The 14460-nt window shown below is 39.3% G+C and overlaps 1 protein-coding gene across 21 annotated transcripts in view; it reads right to left on the reverse strand.

Annotated features, from left to right (window-relative positions):
- Positions 1 to 998: 998 nt before the first annotated feature.
- The window catches only part of madd (MAP-kinase activating death domain), a 53270-nt gene continuing 39808 nt past the window's right edge, over positions 999 to 14460 (reverse strand). For 6 of the 21 annotated variants that reach the window (XM_034299814.2, XM_034299809.2, XM_053229261.1 and 3 more), the window contains 15 exons: positions 13478 to 13578; positions 13282 to 13365; positions 12749 to 12907; positions 12175 to 12295; positions 11580 to 11642; positions 10665 to 10785; positions 10406 to 10511; positions 10202 to 10312; positions 9247 to 9354; positions 8963 to 9127; positions 8712 to 8784; positions 7945 to 8051; positions 4854 to 4923; positions 2091 to 2137; positions 999 to 1970 (listed from right to left, as the gene is read on the reverse strand). In XM_034299814.2, coding sequence (XP_034155705.2) covers positions 1857 to 1970; positions 2091 to 2137; positions 4854 to 4923; positions 7945 to 8051; positions 8712 to 8784; positions 8963 to 9127; positions 9247 to 9354; positions 10202 to 10312; positions 10406 to 10511; positions 10665 to 10785; positions 11580 to 11642; positions 12175 to 12295; positions 12749 to 12907; positions 13282 to 13365; positions 13478 to 13578 — 1550 coding nt within the window. In that variant the 3' untranslated portion in view covers positions 999 to 1856. The remainder of the gene's footprint in view (positions 1971 to 2090; positions 2138 to 4853; positions 4924 to 7944; positions 8052 to 8711; positions 8785 to 8962; positions 9128 to 9246; positions 9355 to 10201; positions 10313 to 10405; positions 10512 to 10664; positions 10786 to 11579; positions 11643 to 12174; positions 12296 to 12748; positions 12908 to 13281; positions 13366 to 13477; positions 13579 to 14460) is intronic. The other 15 variants (XM_034299821.2, XM_053229266.1, XM_034299824.2 and 12 more) reach the window with 6 other exon arrangements.

Consider the following 14460-nt stretch of genomic DNA (forward strand, 5'->3'; position numbering starts at 1 on the left):
TTATTTTTAATAACATTTTTATAGCTCCTAAAACATACATTTGTCCTGTTTTTGTCATTTTGGAAAGGAAGCTACATCAGCTCATGATATATGTTATTCCTCAATCCATCAGACCCGACTTCTAACATGTGGCTTGAGCATCAGAATGCCCTTTAAGAAGGATACGGGGATTCCCTAAAAGAGAGGAGAATAAAACCAACCCCACATTCATTTCCAACTGAAAATAAAGCAGGAAGTACAGATAAAGGCCACTTATTTGGGTTAGACTTCTTTTATTGTCATATTGCCAAAGCTGTACAGGTTCTATAAATACTTTTTAAACACTGAAATATTTACATCCAACACGTCTCTGTTCTCCTTTTCCCTCTTGTTCTCAGTAGTAAGTGGAACCGAATGAAAGACCTGACTAGCTCAGATGCTACAGTGTCTGTTTCTTTCAGTCACTCAGCATTCACTTCAAAACATCTGTCTTTGGAGACTCTTTGACCTGATGAATCAATCTTGTGCTATTTACAACTAAGCCTACAGAAAGTGGGCCTTTAAGACCATCTAAAAACGATTGCTCTTCACTGAGACACCATTTTCTACATATACTTTTCCGAAATGAACTGTTAAAATTAGAACACCACATAAAAGAACATTAAAAATGCATATCAGAGACATTGTAGGAATACTCCTCCTTGAACAAACACATACAAAAGCAAGAAAATGAATTTAAATGGGACGTTTCTCTAAATTACATATGTAGATTCTCTCAAACAGTGATTTGACGACAGGACATCAGTACACCTACAGACCCACATCTGAATACAAGAGATCTCCAAAAGCAGCTGTTTCAGCATTCACACATTCACTCAATGCCTCTATGCCTATATAGCTTTCACTCTCACAGGGGACAGTGGAGAACTTGTTCTTCATACCCACTACAGTATTGCACATCTACTCAACAAACCACAGTTTGTTTTAGAACATTAATTTTCTTTTTAAACATTGCTCCAGTGAAATGTACAGCATAGGGTTTTTTGTATTACTATTCAGTGTTTTTCATTAGCTTTTTTTTTTTCATTTTCTTACAGCAACATGCAATTTATCACAGCTGTTCACAGACAGTTTTACAGTAAAACTAGTACAGTAGGCTCAAGGCAAAGCTAAAGATGTACACACACCTTGGACCAAATACAGCAGAGGGAACAGGCTGAATGAAACACTTAAGCACTGTGTGGTCCTGCTAAGGCTCACATTCGCTCACGCACACACACACACAACTCACACAAACACACACTCTGTAGCCCCATAACATGAAGCATTTTAAATCATCATTGGACAGGACAGATGGTACGTTCCCAGTGACTACACAGAATTATTTTTCTGGGATTTCTAAGGATGGGTTAAGGAGAAGCTTGCTAGGACAGAGGGCACTTTTCTGCACACACCAATGCTGATTTTTAGTGTTGGCATAGTGTGGATATGGGCACCTCTGATCACGTGCAAGAGAAGGGGACAGCAGCATGGCAGTATGGCTCACTAGAGGCAAAAAACGAGGACAGTGACGAATAGGAGTTGAGGAAAGATCTGCAGGGGGTGTGGTTACTGTTCCATTCTGATATATAAGAATGTCTGGAGGGAAAACAGTATTTTTATACTTGTAATATGTACTTGCCGTTGATCTTGATTAAATACTGTGAGAGGGTGGATAAGTGTAAGGAATACTGTCCAGGACAGGCAAGTAAGCCAGAGGCTCAAGACAGCAGTAAAGAAGCAGATGTGTGGATAATCTGGAGAATAAGTTATAGTGTAGCTTTTACAGGGAGGTTTTGGACAGAACCAGAATATAATACAGCAGGCAGAAGGGTGCACTAGCTGGGTAATGGGCGAGGGGACAGCATCTTGGGTTTGCCCTCTGCCTCCTTCCCCTTCACTGCAGCCACGTAGGAGAAGAGACAGAGCACAGAGTAACAGATCTGATGTGCCTGAGTGAACAGACAAGAAGAAATAACACCTTAATAAGTGTAGGGTCTTTTAACTCTGGAAAATATTGAAACATAATATTCTTAATTGAATACAATATTTACTGGCCTGTTTTATCTTACCATGGGAGTTTTGTACTTATGGATCACCACTTCTTTAGTTTCAGGAACTGCAAATCACATGTGCGAGAGAAAAACAAGAGTTTGGAAGAGGTAAGAAAAGAAAAGAGAAGAAAGCGTGTGTGTGAGAGAGAGAGAGAGACAGAGATAGAGGGAGAGGGAGAGAGAGAGAGAGAAGAGAAAGAAGACATATATGGCCCATGGCAAAATCAACAAATAGTTAAACACATAATAATCTTTATCTTCATTTGTATATAAACTATAGAAACATTTTCTGATTACACTAGTTTTTCAGGTAAACCTACCATATAGATGCACCTGATAGGTTTACGATTACTAACTGCTGCCATGCAATTTGTCAGCTACTTCCTGCCCCATTCATCTACAGAAAGGGACCAGTGTTGAGGTATAATCAGGTATAATTTGAGTGGTGGGTTATTCTCAGCACAGTACTGACACTGGCATGGTAGAGACACTACTGTGAGTGGCACTGTTATGAGTGTAGCAGGTGCTGCAGTGTTGCTGAAGTTTTAAACATTTAAACAACTACATTACTGGGTTGAGAAACAGTCCAACAAAAAATATCCTGTCAGCTGACAGTGCTGAGCATCAGTGGATGTTTAACACATGAGGTACAATCCCTAACTGGACCAACAAGGTAGGTGAGCATCTTAAAGTAGCCAGTTAGTGCTTTAAAAAAAAATCTCAGCAATGCTGCAGTGCCTGATACACTCGTACCAGCAAGATACACACTCTCATGTCAGTGTCAACGCTGTGTTGAGAATATTCCACCAATCAAATAATGTCTGGTCAGTAGTGGTCCTATGGTAGTGTCTTTCCACTGGAGAGAGGCTGACACACACTCGGTTGTGATTCGGTCGCTGGCATGAAGGCGAATGCCGTAGATCTTCTAAGCTGTTTTGCGATAACGCACAACCTTGACTGTTCTATTACAGTTTACGTAGTAATGAAAAAAGTAAAGCAACGAAGCTACAAACATTGTCTCAAATATGTACGTTTAATATTGTCCGTTTCTTCTGCCACAAATTAGTTCCACCAAGTTGCCTGCTGCTATGCAACAAATCAACAATACAGCTGTTTGGAGAACAAATGGATTTGGTTCAGCCTGGAAAGAAGCGGCTACTCTGTATGTTTCATTAGCTGGCTCCTCAGCAAAAGAGCTAATATCAGTTGCCATTTTTAATAGGAAAAGACCAACTGAGATTATAATTTTTGAACAATGCATAAATATATAGTTGTTACAACATCTGCGGAAAGCCTTCAGAGTAAATATGACAGTTCGCTCACAGTATGAGGGAGAAATTTCCTCTTTCATGCTATTTTACTGGCAAATGAAGTGGTATTGCATTTGTCCGCCATCTAGTGGTAATGGTCAGAGTTATGGCTTAGGACATTTTAATAATAATAATAATAATAATAATAATAATAATGTCCCACTTCTTCTGACTCTGACCAAAGTAATTTTTCAAAATTTGATGTTTAGCAATTCGAAACTTGGAGTTACACAACCATTGCCGTTACTTAGCAACCCATGGGACATATATGGCAGCACAACTAGAACACTTTCAACCAGTGTTGTGTGATCTGTTGTACAACACTTACAAAGTGCTCCTATATGGCAGGTTTACCTAATAAACTGGTAAAAAGTGTAGCTAAGGTAGATATACTTAAAATACTGGCAAGTAAGTGTATAATCAACATTATCATCATTATCAAAATCTAAGCCTCTTCGTCAATCAGTAATCAGTAATGAATCATTACTTAAAACAACTTAGTTAAAGTTACTAAACATGACCATCACAACAGTTCAACAGACCATTCAGTGTCTCTACATGACTGTTTTCACAAGCAACCATTCCCTGCTAAGCTCAGAGCACAGAGACCTTCAGTGGAACATCAAGAAAAGACAAGCAAACTCCTCCACTAGGGGGTTAAAGAATAATAAACAGCCTCACAGCAAGAGACATGATTTAGGGATTGCCAGCCTTACAATAGCTCATGAAATGATTACTGCTACAAGCGAAAGCACGTGATCTTAGCAAAACATTGGACAGCCAAGGCCATGAAGATGAGATAAAGACAATTATCAGTCAGTTAGGAAGGATGAATGAAAGGAGTAAAGTGGAAAGAGAAGTACAGAAAGATTAAGGTGACAAGCACTTTACCTGCTGGAGAATGAAGGTTTTCATAGCAGCAAAGATGAAGGGCGCATTACAAAAAGGAAGCACAGAGACACGGCAGTAACCCTATCTAATCCTGAAGCTAAAACTACACCATTATAAAGCTGAGAATAAACCCACTACAAGCACCATCATACAACATATGACTGAAGCAAAATAACCCAGATGTTCATCCCTCTAAAATTTGTTCTGGCTTCACAAAACAATTGAAGACACATAGATTTCTGGATCTAGGATAAGGCTAAAACTACTAGGTGAGGAAAAAAAAAAAAAAGATTAGCCTAAGAACTCAATTTTAAAAACAATTCTAGTGTGAAACTGATAACATGTTAACCAACAAAGACTGTATCTGAGTGTATCTCACTCCAACACAGATTGAGGCTGCTCTGTGGTCTACCTTTCTCTATAAACACCAAGTTAAATACATAAAGAGCTGGACATCATTGACATATTACAAAAATATTAGTGTGATGTGAACTATCTCAATCTGATCTGTGATTATACTGTGTAGTTTGGTTTACTGCCGTGTCGCGTACAGGCCGAGAATCAGAATGGGGGTAATTACCAAATTCCTCCAGGACAAAGACTCCCTTCACTGTATTGCACTTTTTAATGTGATTCAGCTCTATGAAAACCTAAAATGAAAAAACAAACAAAAGAAAACAGCACACTGTTAGCAACTCAGTCACACCTTTGGAAACAAAAAATATTAAAAAGAAAACAAAACAGTGATAGAAATGACAATTTGGACAGTCAGTAGACAGTAAAACAGGGAGAAACGAAGACAGCACATAATAAGCAAGCTCTGTAAAAGCTACCAGAACTTAAAAGGACTACAGAGAGAGGAAGTTTCCATGCTGAGAAGCTAACATGGGCCGGATGAATGACGGCTGGACGTGCAAGTCAAAATGTGATCACAAGTGTCAATTCATTTAACTTTACTACATCAGACCTGATTTACCTAGCAGGAAAGAAATAAATGAAGTATTTATTTCATATTTTCCTGAATTTACCAGAGAAATCAGCATTGAAATTAAGTGCAGCAGTTGTATAAATATTTGTATACATGGAAGATGGTAATATTAATGAAAACCAAGATGGTCTGAGGCCCATGTGAAACAAGCATGAAAAATTCCATCAGAAAAACAGAAAAAATGAAACGAGAGACCAAAAAATAAATAAATATATAAAATAAATAACCGAAGTCAGCTACAACAGCTACAAATGGAGAAAAGAAAGAAAAGAATGCCAATGGAAAACATGACCCGCTAACAAGCAAAGACAGCAGAGGTGGTGTACCTTCCGCTCCTTGCAGGGAGAGAGAGCATGGGAGAGAAACGCTTTGGATTATTATCGCACAAAAGAGCAGAAAAATAAACCACCCACTGGCACTACGTCCCCCCAAGAATCAGTAACCAATAATCAAGAAAAAAAAAAAATATTAAAAATGCAAACATAACAAAAAAAAGTTTTATTAATGGGTCATTGTGTTCAGAGTTGTTTTTGTAGCCTTGCTGTAATCCCACTCCATTGCCCTCCATGCCTCCTCCGCCAGCAGTGCGGACTGGCAACCTCAGGGAAAAAAAACTGCAGCACAGAAGCAGCACCTACACAACGCCTACACAACATTGACCTACTACACACCCGAGCTGAGCAACTTCAATGAGGCAAAACTTTCAGGCTGGATGGAATCGGTGGAATGGAAGTTAACAACAACCCTCATTCTTTACACTGGTTCATTTTTACACTGATGCTGGGTGAGGTCTAGCTTAATATCATGAACAAGAAAATGCTGTGGATAAACAAATATTTTGTTTGTTGGTAAATTGTGATATTCTCTCCTTGGGATTTTCATTGCTTAGAAAAGAGGCAGTATTTACCTACAGTGGTTTATATGGGTGCTTTGCTCATGTTCTTTCTGAATGCAGAAGTATAAAATCATAGGCTAATTAATATTTCAATGCATGTATAATAAATATTACTATAGGTAATGCAATATTTGACAGGTGTAATATACAGACGTGGTGATGAATTAAAGGAAAAACAGGGGTCAGTTATCCTGTTATGGTGCATGGCGTGAGTCGAGTTGTCCCTTTAGAGACAAGACTCACTGCAAGTCAATACAAAGTTCTTCTGACTGATCACCTTTATTCTATGACGCAACATTTCTATCCTGATGGGAGCGGTCTCTTCCAGGATGACCCTGCTCCATCCACAGGGCACAAGGGCTCATGTTAGATCACATTCTGATAGATCTAGTATGTGATCACATTCTATGGTACCAGATTTCAACAGAATTGAACAGCTATGAGAGATTTTGGACTGATGTGTTAGACAGCACTCTCCTTTACCATCAATACTATACCAACCGAGGGAATATGGTTTGGGAAAATGGTGCTCATGCCTCCAGTACATTTCCAGATACTTGCAGAAGCTATGCCAAAGTGTAATGAAGCTGTGTAGGCACATTACTAAGACACTATATTTTGTTTTTTCCTTTATCTATAGATGATTATGAAAAATTAGAATATATTCTGACTGCTCTGAAAAATAGTATTTGTTTTATTTACTAAACCTCATGTCTCATATGCCCCAAAAATAACAATTTATTGTTGAATAAACAGCATTTTATAAAAAAAATAAAATAAAAAAAAGCCTCAGTTTCCCTCTTGGTTAGACACAGGTCTCATTTCACACCAAATCCCCAAGATATCAAAAGCAATGCTTACATAACCATATGTCAAAAGTTCACTAACCTCAAAAAGGCTGGTGTTCAGACTTCTAGTAAAACCCTTCTATTGTGGAATGTATTGAAGTCATTAGACCATTGCAGTCCAGTCCTGTCTCTACTCACTAACCTGCATTGTGTATCACTGACCCACACACTCAGACTCATTGTCCTATATCTTACCTCAGACATACCAAAACATTTCAAAAATCACACCAACACATATCCACACACTGTGAAGACAAAGGATTGGTACCACAGTGAACAACAGTTAGTACTGACACAGTTTATGCGTAATGTGCACCTTAAAAAACAAAGATATGCAAGTGACTAGGCAACTCAAAGACAAACATCCAGCAAATAAAGCAAAAAAAAAAAAAAAAAAAAAGAGCTACTCCTCCAAGAACCTCTTTGGTAACCAAAAGGAATTAATTTATTAATTTATTGCTGAACTCTGAGCTATCACTGGGGCTGTCACAGTTTTTGAGTTTTCATAACTGCACCATGATTTTAGTTTATTTTTGTGGGATGTGGTTCTTCCCTCATACAAATCCAATCTTTCTTGCTTTTCTTGTTAGAACAATGAATTATCATGGATAACATCTGTCAGGGGGAGTGTACGCCGAGGGGAAAACGGCAGTAAGATTTCAGCATAATACTTTTTTTTAACGATTACTGTGTCAGCCCTAGGGTTCACACCAAATATTTTTCATCTCTGTTCTTTTGATTTCAGAAGTTCTCTGAGGAAGACAGCCACACTAAGAAAGACAGTATGGAAAAAGGCATGGAAGCAAGAGAGAGAACAGGGGTGAGAAAGACAGAATGAGAGAAGTGAGAGGAAGGGAGGGAGTCTGAGGATGTGCAGGTGGTGGGCATTGACTTTTTACATGCATGCATGGTAAAGTGGGCCATTGACGTGGCCTCCTACCTGGCTGTGCATGAATTTGAGATTAATCCCCTCGAGGGTGACCTGCAGGAGACCCCCCTCACCCGACTTCATATCCTGCACAGGGAACTCTCCTCCCAGTTCTGGACCTATACATGCATACAATCAAAGGAAACTCATGAAGAGTTGATGTTCTATTCATTTTGGAGACTCAGCAAACACTTGGAAAAAGGTTTTCTGGTCTGATGTGACCAAAATGTAACATTCTGGCCTCGGCACAAAGTGTTGCACTGCTCATCACCCTGAGAACACCATACCTACAGTGAAGCATGGTGATGGCAGCATCATGTTGAGTGTTACCCTTGGCTGCTTATTTGCTTCGCTGACTAATGCCCTCCTTACCCAGTCACTGACTTTTGGTGGATGGCTTGCTCTAGGCAGAGTCATTGTTGTGCCATATTCTTTACAAGTTTTAATAATATGCTGGATATTCAGTTTGGGATATTTTTATAACCAAAACCTGATTAATACTTTTCCAGAACCATGTCCCAGAGTTGTTTTGACTGCTTTGTCTTCATATTGCTGTTTGTTTAGGTATATTCTCTAACAACTCTAGGCAACAGGTGTATTTATACTGAGATCACAAGGCACTTAAAATGCACACAAGTGGACTCCATTCATTTGAAATTACCATATATAAATCCATGTCAGTGTGGTTTCACAACCACTACACTGTCTATTTGATAATGAAGTGAATAAATGATGAATAAATAGAGATCTATGCAACTGCTCCCTCAACAAACACATACCTGGTTTAATGCTTTGCTGTCTTGCTGCTGCACGCTCCATGCTGTCTTTGACGCAGTAGTACAGCTCCCGACACTAGTGCACACACGCACAGATAAACCGCAATGAAACGAGAAGTAAATACAATACATTTATTGCACATCAGGTCATTTTATGCAGACAGACAGAATTAGCAGCCCACTATTACAGCTGGAACTATGTCAAGTTTAATTTAACCACTGACATACGCATGAGTAATAGTGTGCATTCTGACCTTCTTCGTGTAAAACTTGTTAAGTTGTGTCTCTAGTCCATTCCTCCTCCACAGACAGAGCACTTTGGTCTTGGGACAGTAGGTCATATTGATCAGCTTCTCGTACCACCACCGTTCATACACTGTCCCGATGTTACTGCGTAGTACGATGCAGTCATCACACACCTGCTCACACACAGATACACACAAGAGGATGAAGCAGTTTACAGAAACTCACTTGTATTTTGTAGAAATAAGTAGATCAGACTTTGTGCGTCCATCTGTACTTCCATACATACACATACCTCCATGAAGAATATGTCGCCTGTGGTATCAGTCCCAGCATGCACTACAAAAGTCTGCTTCTTTATATGGCGGCTTCCACTCGGCCTTATGGGAAGTTCCCTTCCGTTCTATAATGAAACAACATAACTGATGATCTCTCATTTAACCTCTAAAACCTGATTAACACAATTTTCAGGATTCTTCCACTCCATCTTCTTGGATTCAGAACTCATGAATGAAAAGAGACGCATAAGAATCAGATGGAAGAAGCATTTCAAATGAAATAGTGTCTTCATTGTGCAAAGTATGATTTCTCAGAGTGAAATATGCAAAAAAATATTTATGAGCCTCTTACATGAGGATGGCAATAAATTAACATTGGATATGTGAGTTTACCACAGCGTTCTCATGCTGCCATGATCACATTATTGGGTCATTAATTTATTTCTTAAAATTCTGATTTGATTTATTCATTATATCGTGGCATATGTACACGCAAAGGCCATCTGTAACATACAAGCCTTGCACTATTCTGACTGATTCTTCTCCTTCTAATGGATTTGCAATAAGGGCATTAAGGAGGCAAAGTAATACAACCCACAGAAAATAAGTTACTCTACCGTTAAAACACATTCATTTCATTATTTCCAGAAGTATTTAAGCATTTTTGACACATGCAAAGTTTGGCATCTAGCAATGGTTAAAAAACACAAATGCAAGAAGCAATGTGATGTCTACTTGGAAAGGATTAAAATGGTCAGACCACACAAGTAGGTATTTTGGCTGGAATTTATCAGAGTAACAGGGGTGAAGGGAGAAAATCAGACAGAAATACAACTACAGAGTAGCACCTGTAAAACTAACAAGGCTACTTTCCTATACTGCAGTGGATTCTAGTAATAAGGGAATTGGTGGAGAAAAGCTAAAGCAGATGTAAGCAGATGCAGTTGGACTAGTTCTTGGATTGGTTCTTACCATCTGTGCTAGGCGGTCCAAGACTTCATTGATCTCTTGGCTGTATGTCAAACCGATGTGAGACTTCCCCATCAAACGGCGGACCTTCTTCCTGATGTCATTCTTATTCACCTAGACAAATGCAGATTCCGCCAAAACACTGTAACGACTGTAACTTGCTAGAGCAAGAATGTGTGTCTTCAAATAGCCAAAAACAATGTGCACCTTCATCATTAGCATGTAGGCTATCATGTTGTGCAAAAGATTTGCCAGCAGTCTGTCCTCATCATCCTCCAGTCTCTTACGGTCATGTTCACCCAGTGACAGGTACCTTAGTAGAGACACATACAAATCTATGACTACTCAAACACATCAACAGTGCATCACCACAATATCTTTTTTTTTTTCTTAACCATTCCTTCATGAAAACTGCACTACATTTATCTCTGTTACAATCACCACTCATTGATGCACATACACACACCTGTCAATCATCTCCTGTGGTCCCTGGTCCATACCCATTCCCTCTCTTTCAAGCATTACAGCATCCAGAAATGCGTCCTCCCAAAACTGCAACTGGTCCCACAGAGTAGAGCGCTCCTTACCTATACACATAATAAGCACACACACAAACACATTATTGTGAGATAATTAACACTTTCAACACAAGCAAGGTGTCAAATTGAAAGAGTTTTCCCCACAAATGCCACTGCAGCACAGTATGTCGAAGTTTATCAACAACAAAGCAACACATTTTAATATAAGACTGTAGGTGCTATTTCACATAGCACTCATACTTAGCAACTGTTAATCACCCCCTCACTTCAAGAACAATGGCTTCACAGATCAACCAAACATTATATTTTTATGTACTACTTACACAATACTGTACAAATTACAAATCCATACCTGAAAGCAGTCAAAATTTCACACATAAGAATGATTGCAATGTCTCATTCCATTTACTGTACTTGCACATTGCATAAGGCTGCAATACAAGATTTATATTTAGCAAATATAAATTTAGCAAAAGACATGGGTCCAAGTTGGCTACAAAGCCCAGGGGAGAAAGCGTTGCTATTGGCAAGTTTTATCTGGTGCTCCCAACAGAGATGCTTTCAATTTCATAATAATAGCAACATGCTACTGGGTAGTTATTATGAAAATGCAAAATATGTATATTTATAGTGCTCTCTGGGCTGGGGAGCTGTTTTCAGTAAGCAGTGCTGAGGTTCCTTGGTCTGCATCACAAATTCTGAATACATCACCAGCTATACTGTGAACACACAAAACCCCAAGCATCTAGTACATGCTTCATATACATCCCATGCACAGACACACCCACACCTTCACACACACACACACATATCCCAGGTCATTATTCAGAGTTAGGCCCTACTCAGAGAGAACGTTTCCATGGCAGCGTCCTCCAGCTGATCCCACACTGAGCTCTTATCCCTCCCTATGCCGCATTAAGAGAAACAGAAGAGCGGGAAAGAGAAAAAGGAGCAAGAGGGCAGGGCAGCAGAGCAGAGTAGTGTTAGTGCATTAATGTGTTAGCAACAATCTGTACAGTGTAACAGAGATCCAAACAAGCAATACTCCATACACAGTATATACACAGCAAAGATGGAGAATGCCAAGATAGTGCCAAAGACATATTGTACTAGTTGGGCTCTGTCTTATGGTTATGTAATTTAGGCACAAAAGTAAGCCTATATTTTTAAGATTATTTAATTTATTACATAACCCCATACTTTATGATTACACAATTAATATACATAAAAACCTAACCTAAAATAATGTTAGTGTTAAACAGACAAATAATGAAGCAATTTAAAGAGAATTAAGAATAAAGCTGTTTACAACAGCACACAAAGCCAGTAATTCAAGAGAAGCCTTGATTAAATAAAAAAAGGTGAGGAAAATTTTAAAGAGAGCTGGAGAGATCATGTGGGAAGAGGAGTTGGGGTAAAACAGATGAGAAGTCCTACCCAGAAGCCCCTCACACAGGTAGATCCTCAGGCTAAGATCTTCAAGGGGTGGTGCAGGAGCTCCCTTAGCCACACCCCCAACAGGTTCCTTCACACCAGGCTTCAGCTTATGGGTCTTTCCCTGAGTCAGTAAGAAAATTATACTGATTCAAGTTTATATATACAATTAATAAATTATATATAAATTGAATTAGCCAAATTAGACATTCTAGTAAAACAACAGACATACAGCTGATGGTTGGTAATATGCAAAAGACCAGTGTTTTGCATAATCAGCTAATTAACACGCCTGGACTAGGTTGAAGTGAGTGAGTCAGAGGAGGCAAAACACCAAAATGTGCAGGATGGGAATACTCCAGGACCACTGAGAAATACCATAATAGACAGTCTATACCAGGGTTTCAGTCCTGTAAAGCCACTACTCTGCACGGTTTCAGTGTTTTTTTTTGTTTTTTTAATCTCCTAACACACCTGACCCAATTCACAGAGAGCAAAATAATCAGGTAATAATCTGGATCACGTATCATGACTGTGTAGTACTTTTGTCGGTTAAGGCATTAAAACTGACACTCACAAACACAGAGCTGGTGGCAGGGTTGGTCTCGATCTCGCTGTCTGAGAGAGTGGAGCGAGACAGTGCGAGGTGCGGAGAGGGACGGCCGCTCAGTCCGTCTCCAGCTGTGCTGCTCAGGTCACTGTCAGCCCCCAGTGTCTCACCTGAGCTGTTACTCACCTGCAGATCAGAAGGCAATGTTCACGATCGGATTGCAACACCATGGACTTAATGAGAAACATGAGAGCAGCTTTGCAAGAGATACAGGAAAGCCAGTCTGCTTGGAAGTGATTGTGTCTATTTATGAATATTTAAAGCAAAGATTTAAAGAATATTCCATGTACAGGCATATAGGAAAATCTTAATCAGTTTGTACACACAAAAATGTTGTATGAGATATTTGTGTAACATGTATATGACTAGTGTACTTTAGCACTGAAATGTGGTTTATTTTGCCCTGCATAAATATTTATAGAAATCTGAATAGTGTTTAAACAGTAAAATTGGTCCTGACTGTCCTAATGCGTAGTGACTCAGGGTTGGTCGTGCCCTACCACTGTGCTGGCCTCAGAGTCCTGACTGGTACTCCTCGTCAAAACTGGAGGCTCTGAACTCGCCAACGACTCCGTATCACTCTTCTGCAGACAAATGTGAATTATATAATGATCGAGTTCTTGACAAATTCTTTAAAAAATTTACAAATGTCTGTCTGACTTCACACACACACAACACACACACACACACACACACCTGAGAGCCTGAGGTCACACTGAGGCCACTGTCCGCACTGATCTGTGATTTCTTCTCCTCTGTGTCGCCCCCTTCTGGACGCTGTTTTGCCCCATCCGCCCCTGCAGGAAACACACAGTCAGTTTATCTTTCATCTGCCTCTCTGCACTGCAGCCTGGGATACGTCCAATGACTAGAAGCAAGCCTAAGAATGGGAGCTACACTGGATGCTTGGAAATGTGTTTATTTTGTGTTATTATGTGCTATTTACTACTAATTCACTTATAAATTTAATTAGAGTGTAAACTCACTGAGCCTTTTCATGGTAATTTACCAACATAACTGTAGGAAATGGTCATCGTACTGATGGTTTTGTTTTGTTTCTATTGTCACTACGTTATAAGAGCTCATTTTGCGCATTAGCTGACTTCCATATGTCCCTGTTGCCTGGCAGTAGTGTTCCCACAACTTTTATCATGGTACAGAAAAAAACTGGCTCTTATTCATCAGTGTTGCACATGGTCAAATCTTATCTTAGATTGTACACACATTCCACAGAGAGGGTTTTTATTTATCAGTTTCATCATTGGCATACCTGGGTGCTTGTAAATTTGAGGGAAAAACCCCGAAAATACTTAATTTTCAGCTAAATAATCATCAATAATTACAGCAATTGTTCTAAGTAGAGAAGGGTGTGTTTTATGTAAGTTAAAAGTATATGACGGGACATTGGGGTGTGTCGTACGCATATGACATGATAAATAGATAAGAGACTGGATAAATAAATAAGGGGCTGTTCCCATGCAGGTGAAGCTCACTAGATCATTTGTGTCAAATCGCCACTCATGTGACTGTTTCATGAAGAAGACGCAGATTCATTCATAGGTCATTCAGTGAGCTCAAATCTGTGCAAGTTTGATGAATAAGGGCCACAGGCTGCCATGTCATTACCAGTAAATTCGGCCACATTTGTACTCGTAATTACTACTATACAGATTTATCTT

This window comes from Pangasianodon hypophthalmus, chromosome 25, assembly GCF_027358585.1.
Source record: "Pangasianodon hypophthalmus isolate fPanHyp1 chromosome 25, fPanHyp1.pri, whole genome shotgun sequence".
NCBI classification, from domain to species: domain Eukaryota; kingdom Metazoa; phylum Chordata; class Actinopteri; order Siluriformes; family Pangasiidae; genus Pangasianodon; species Pangasianodon hypophthalmus.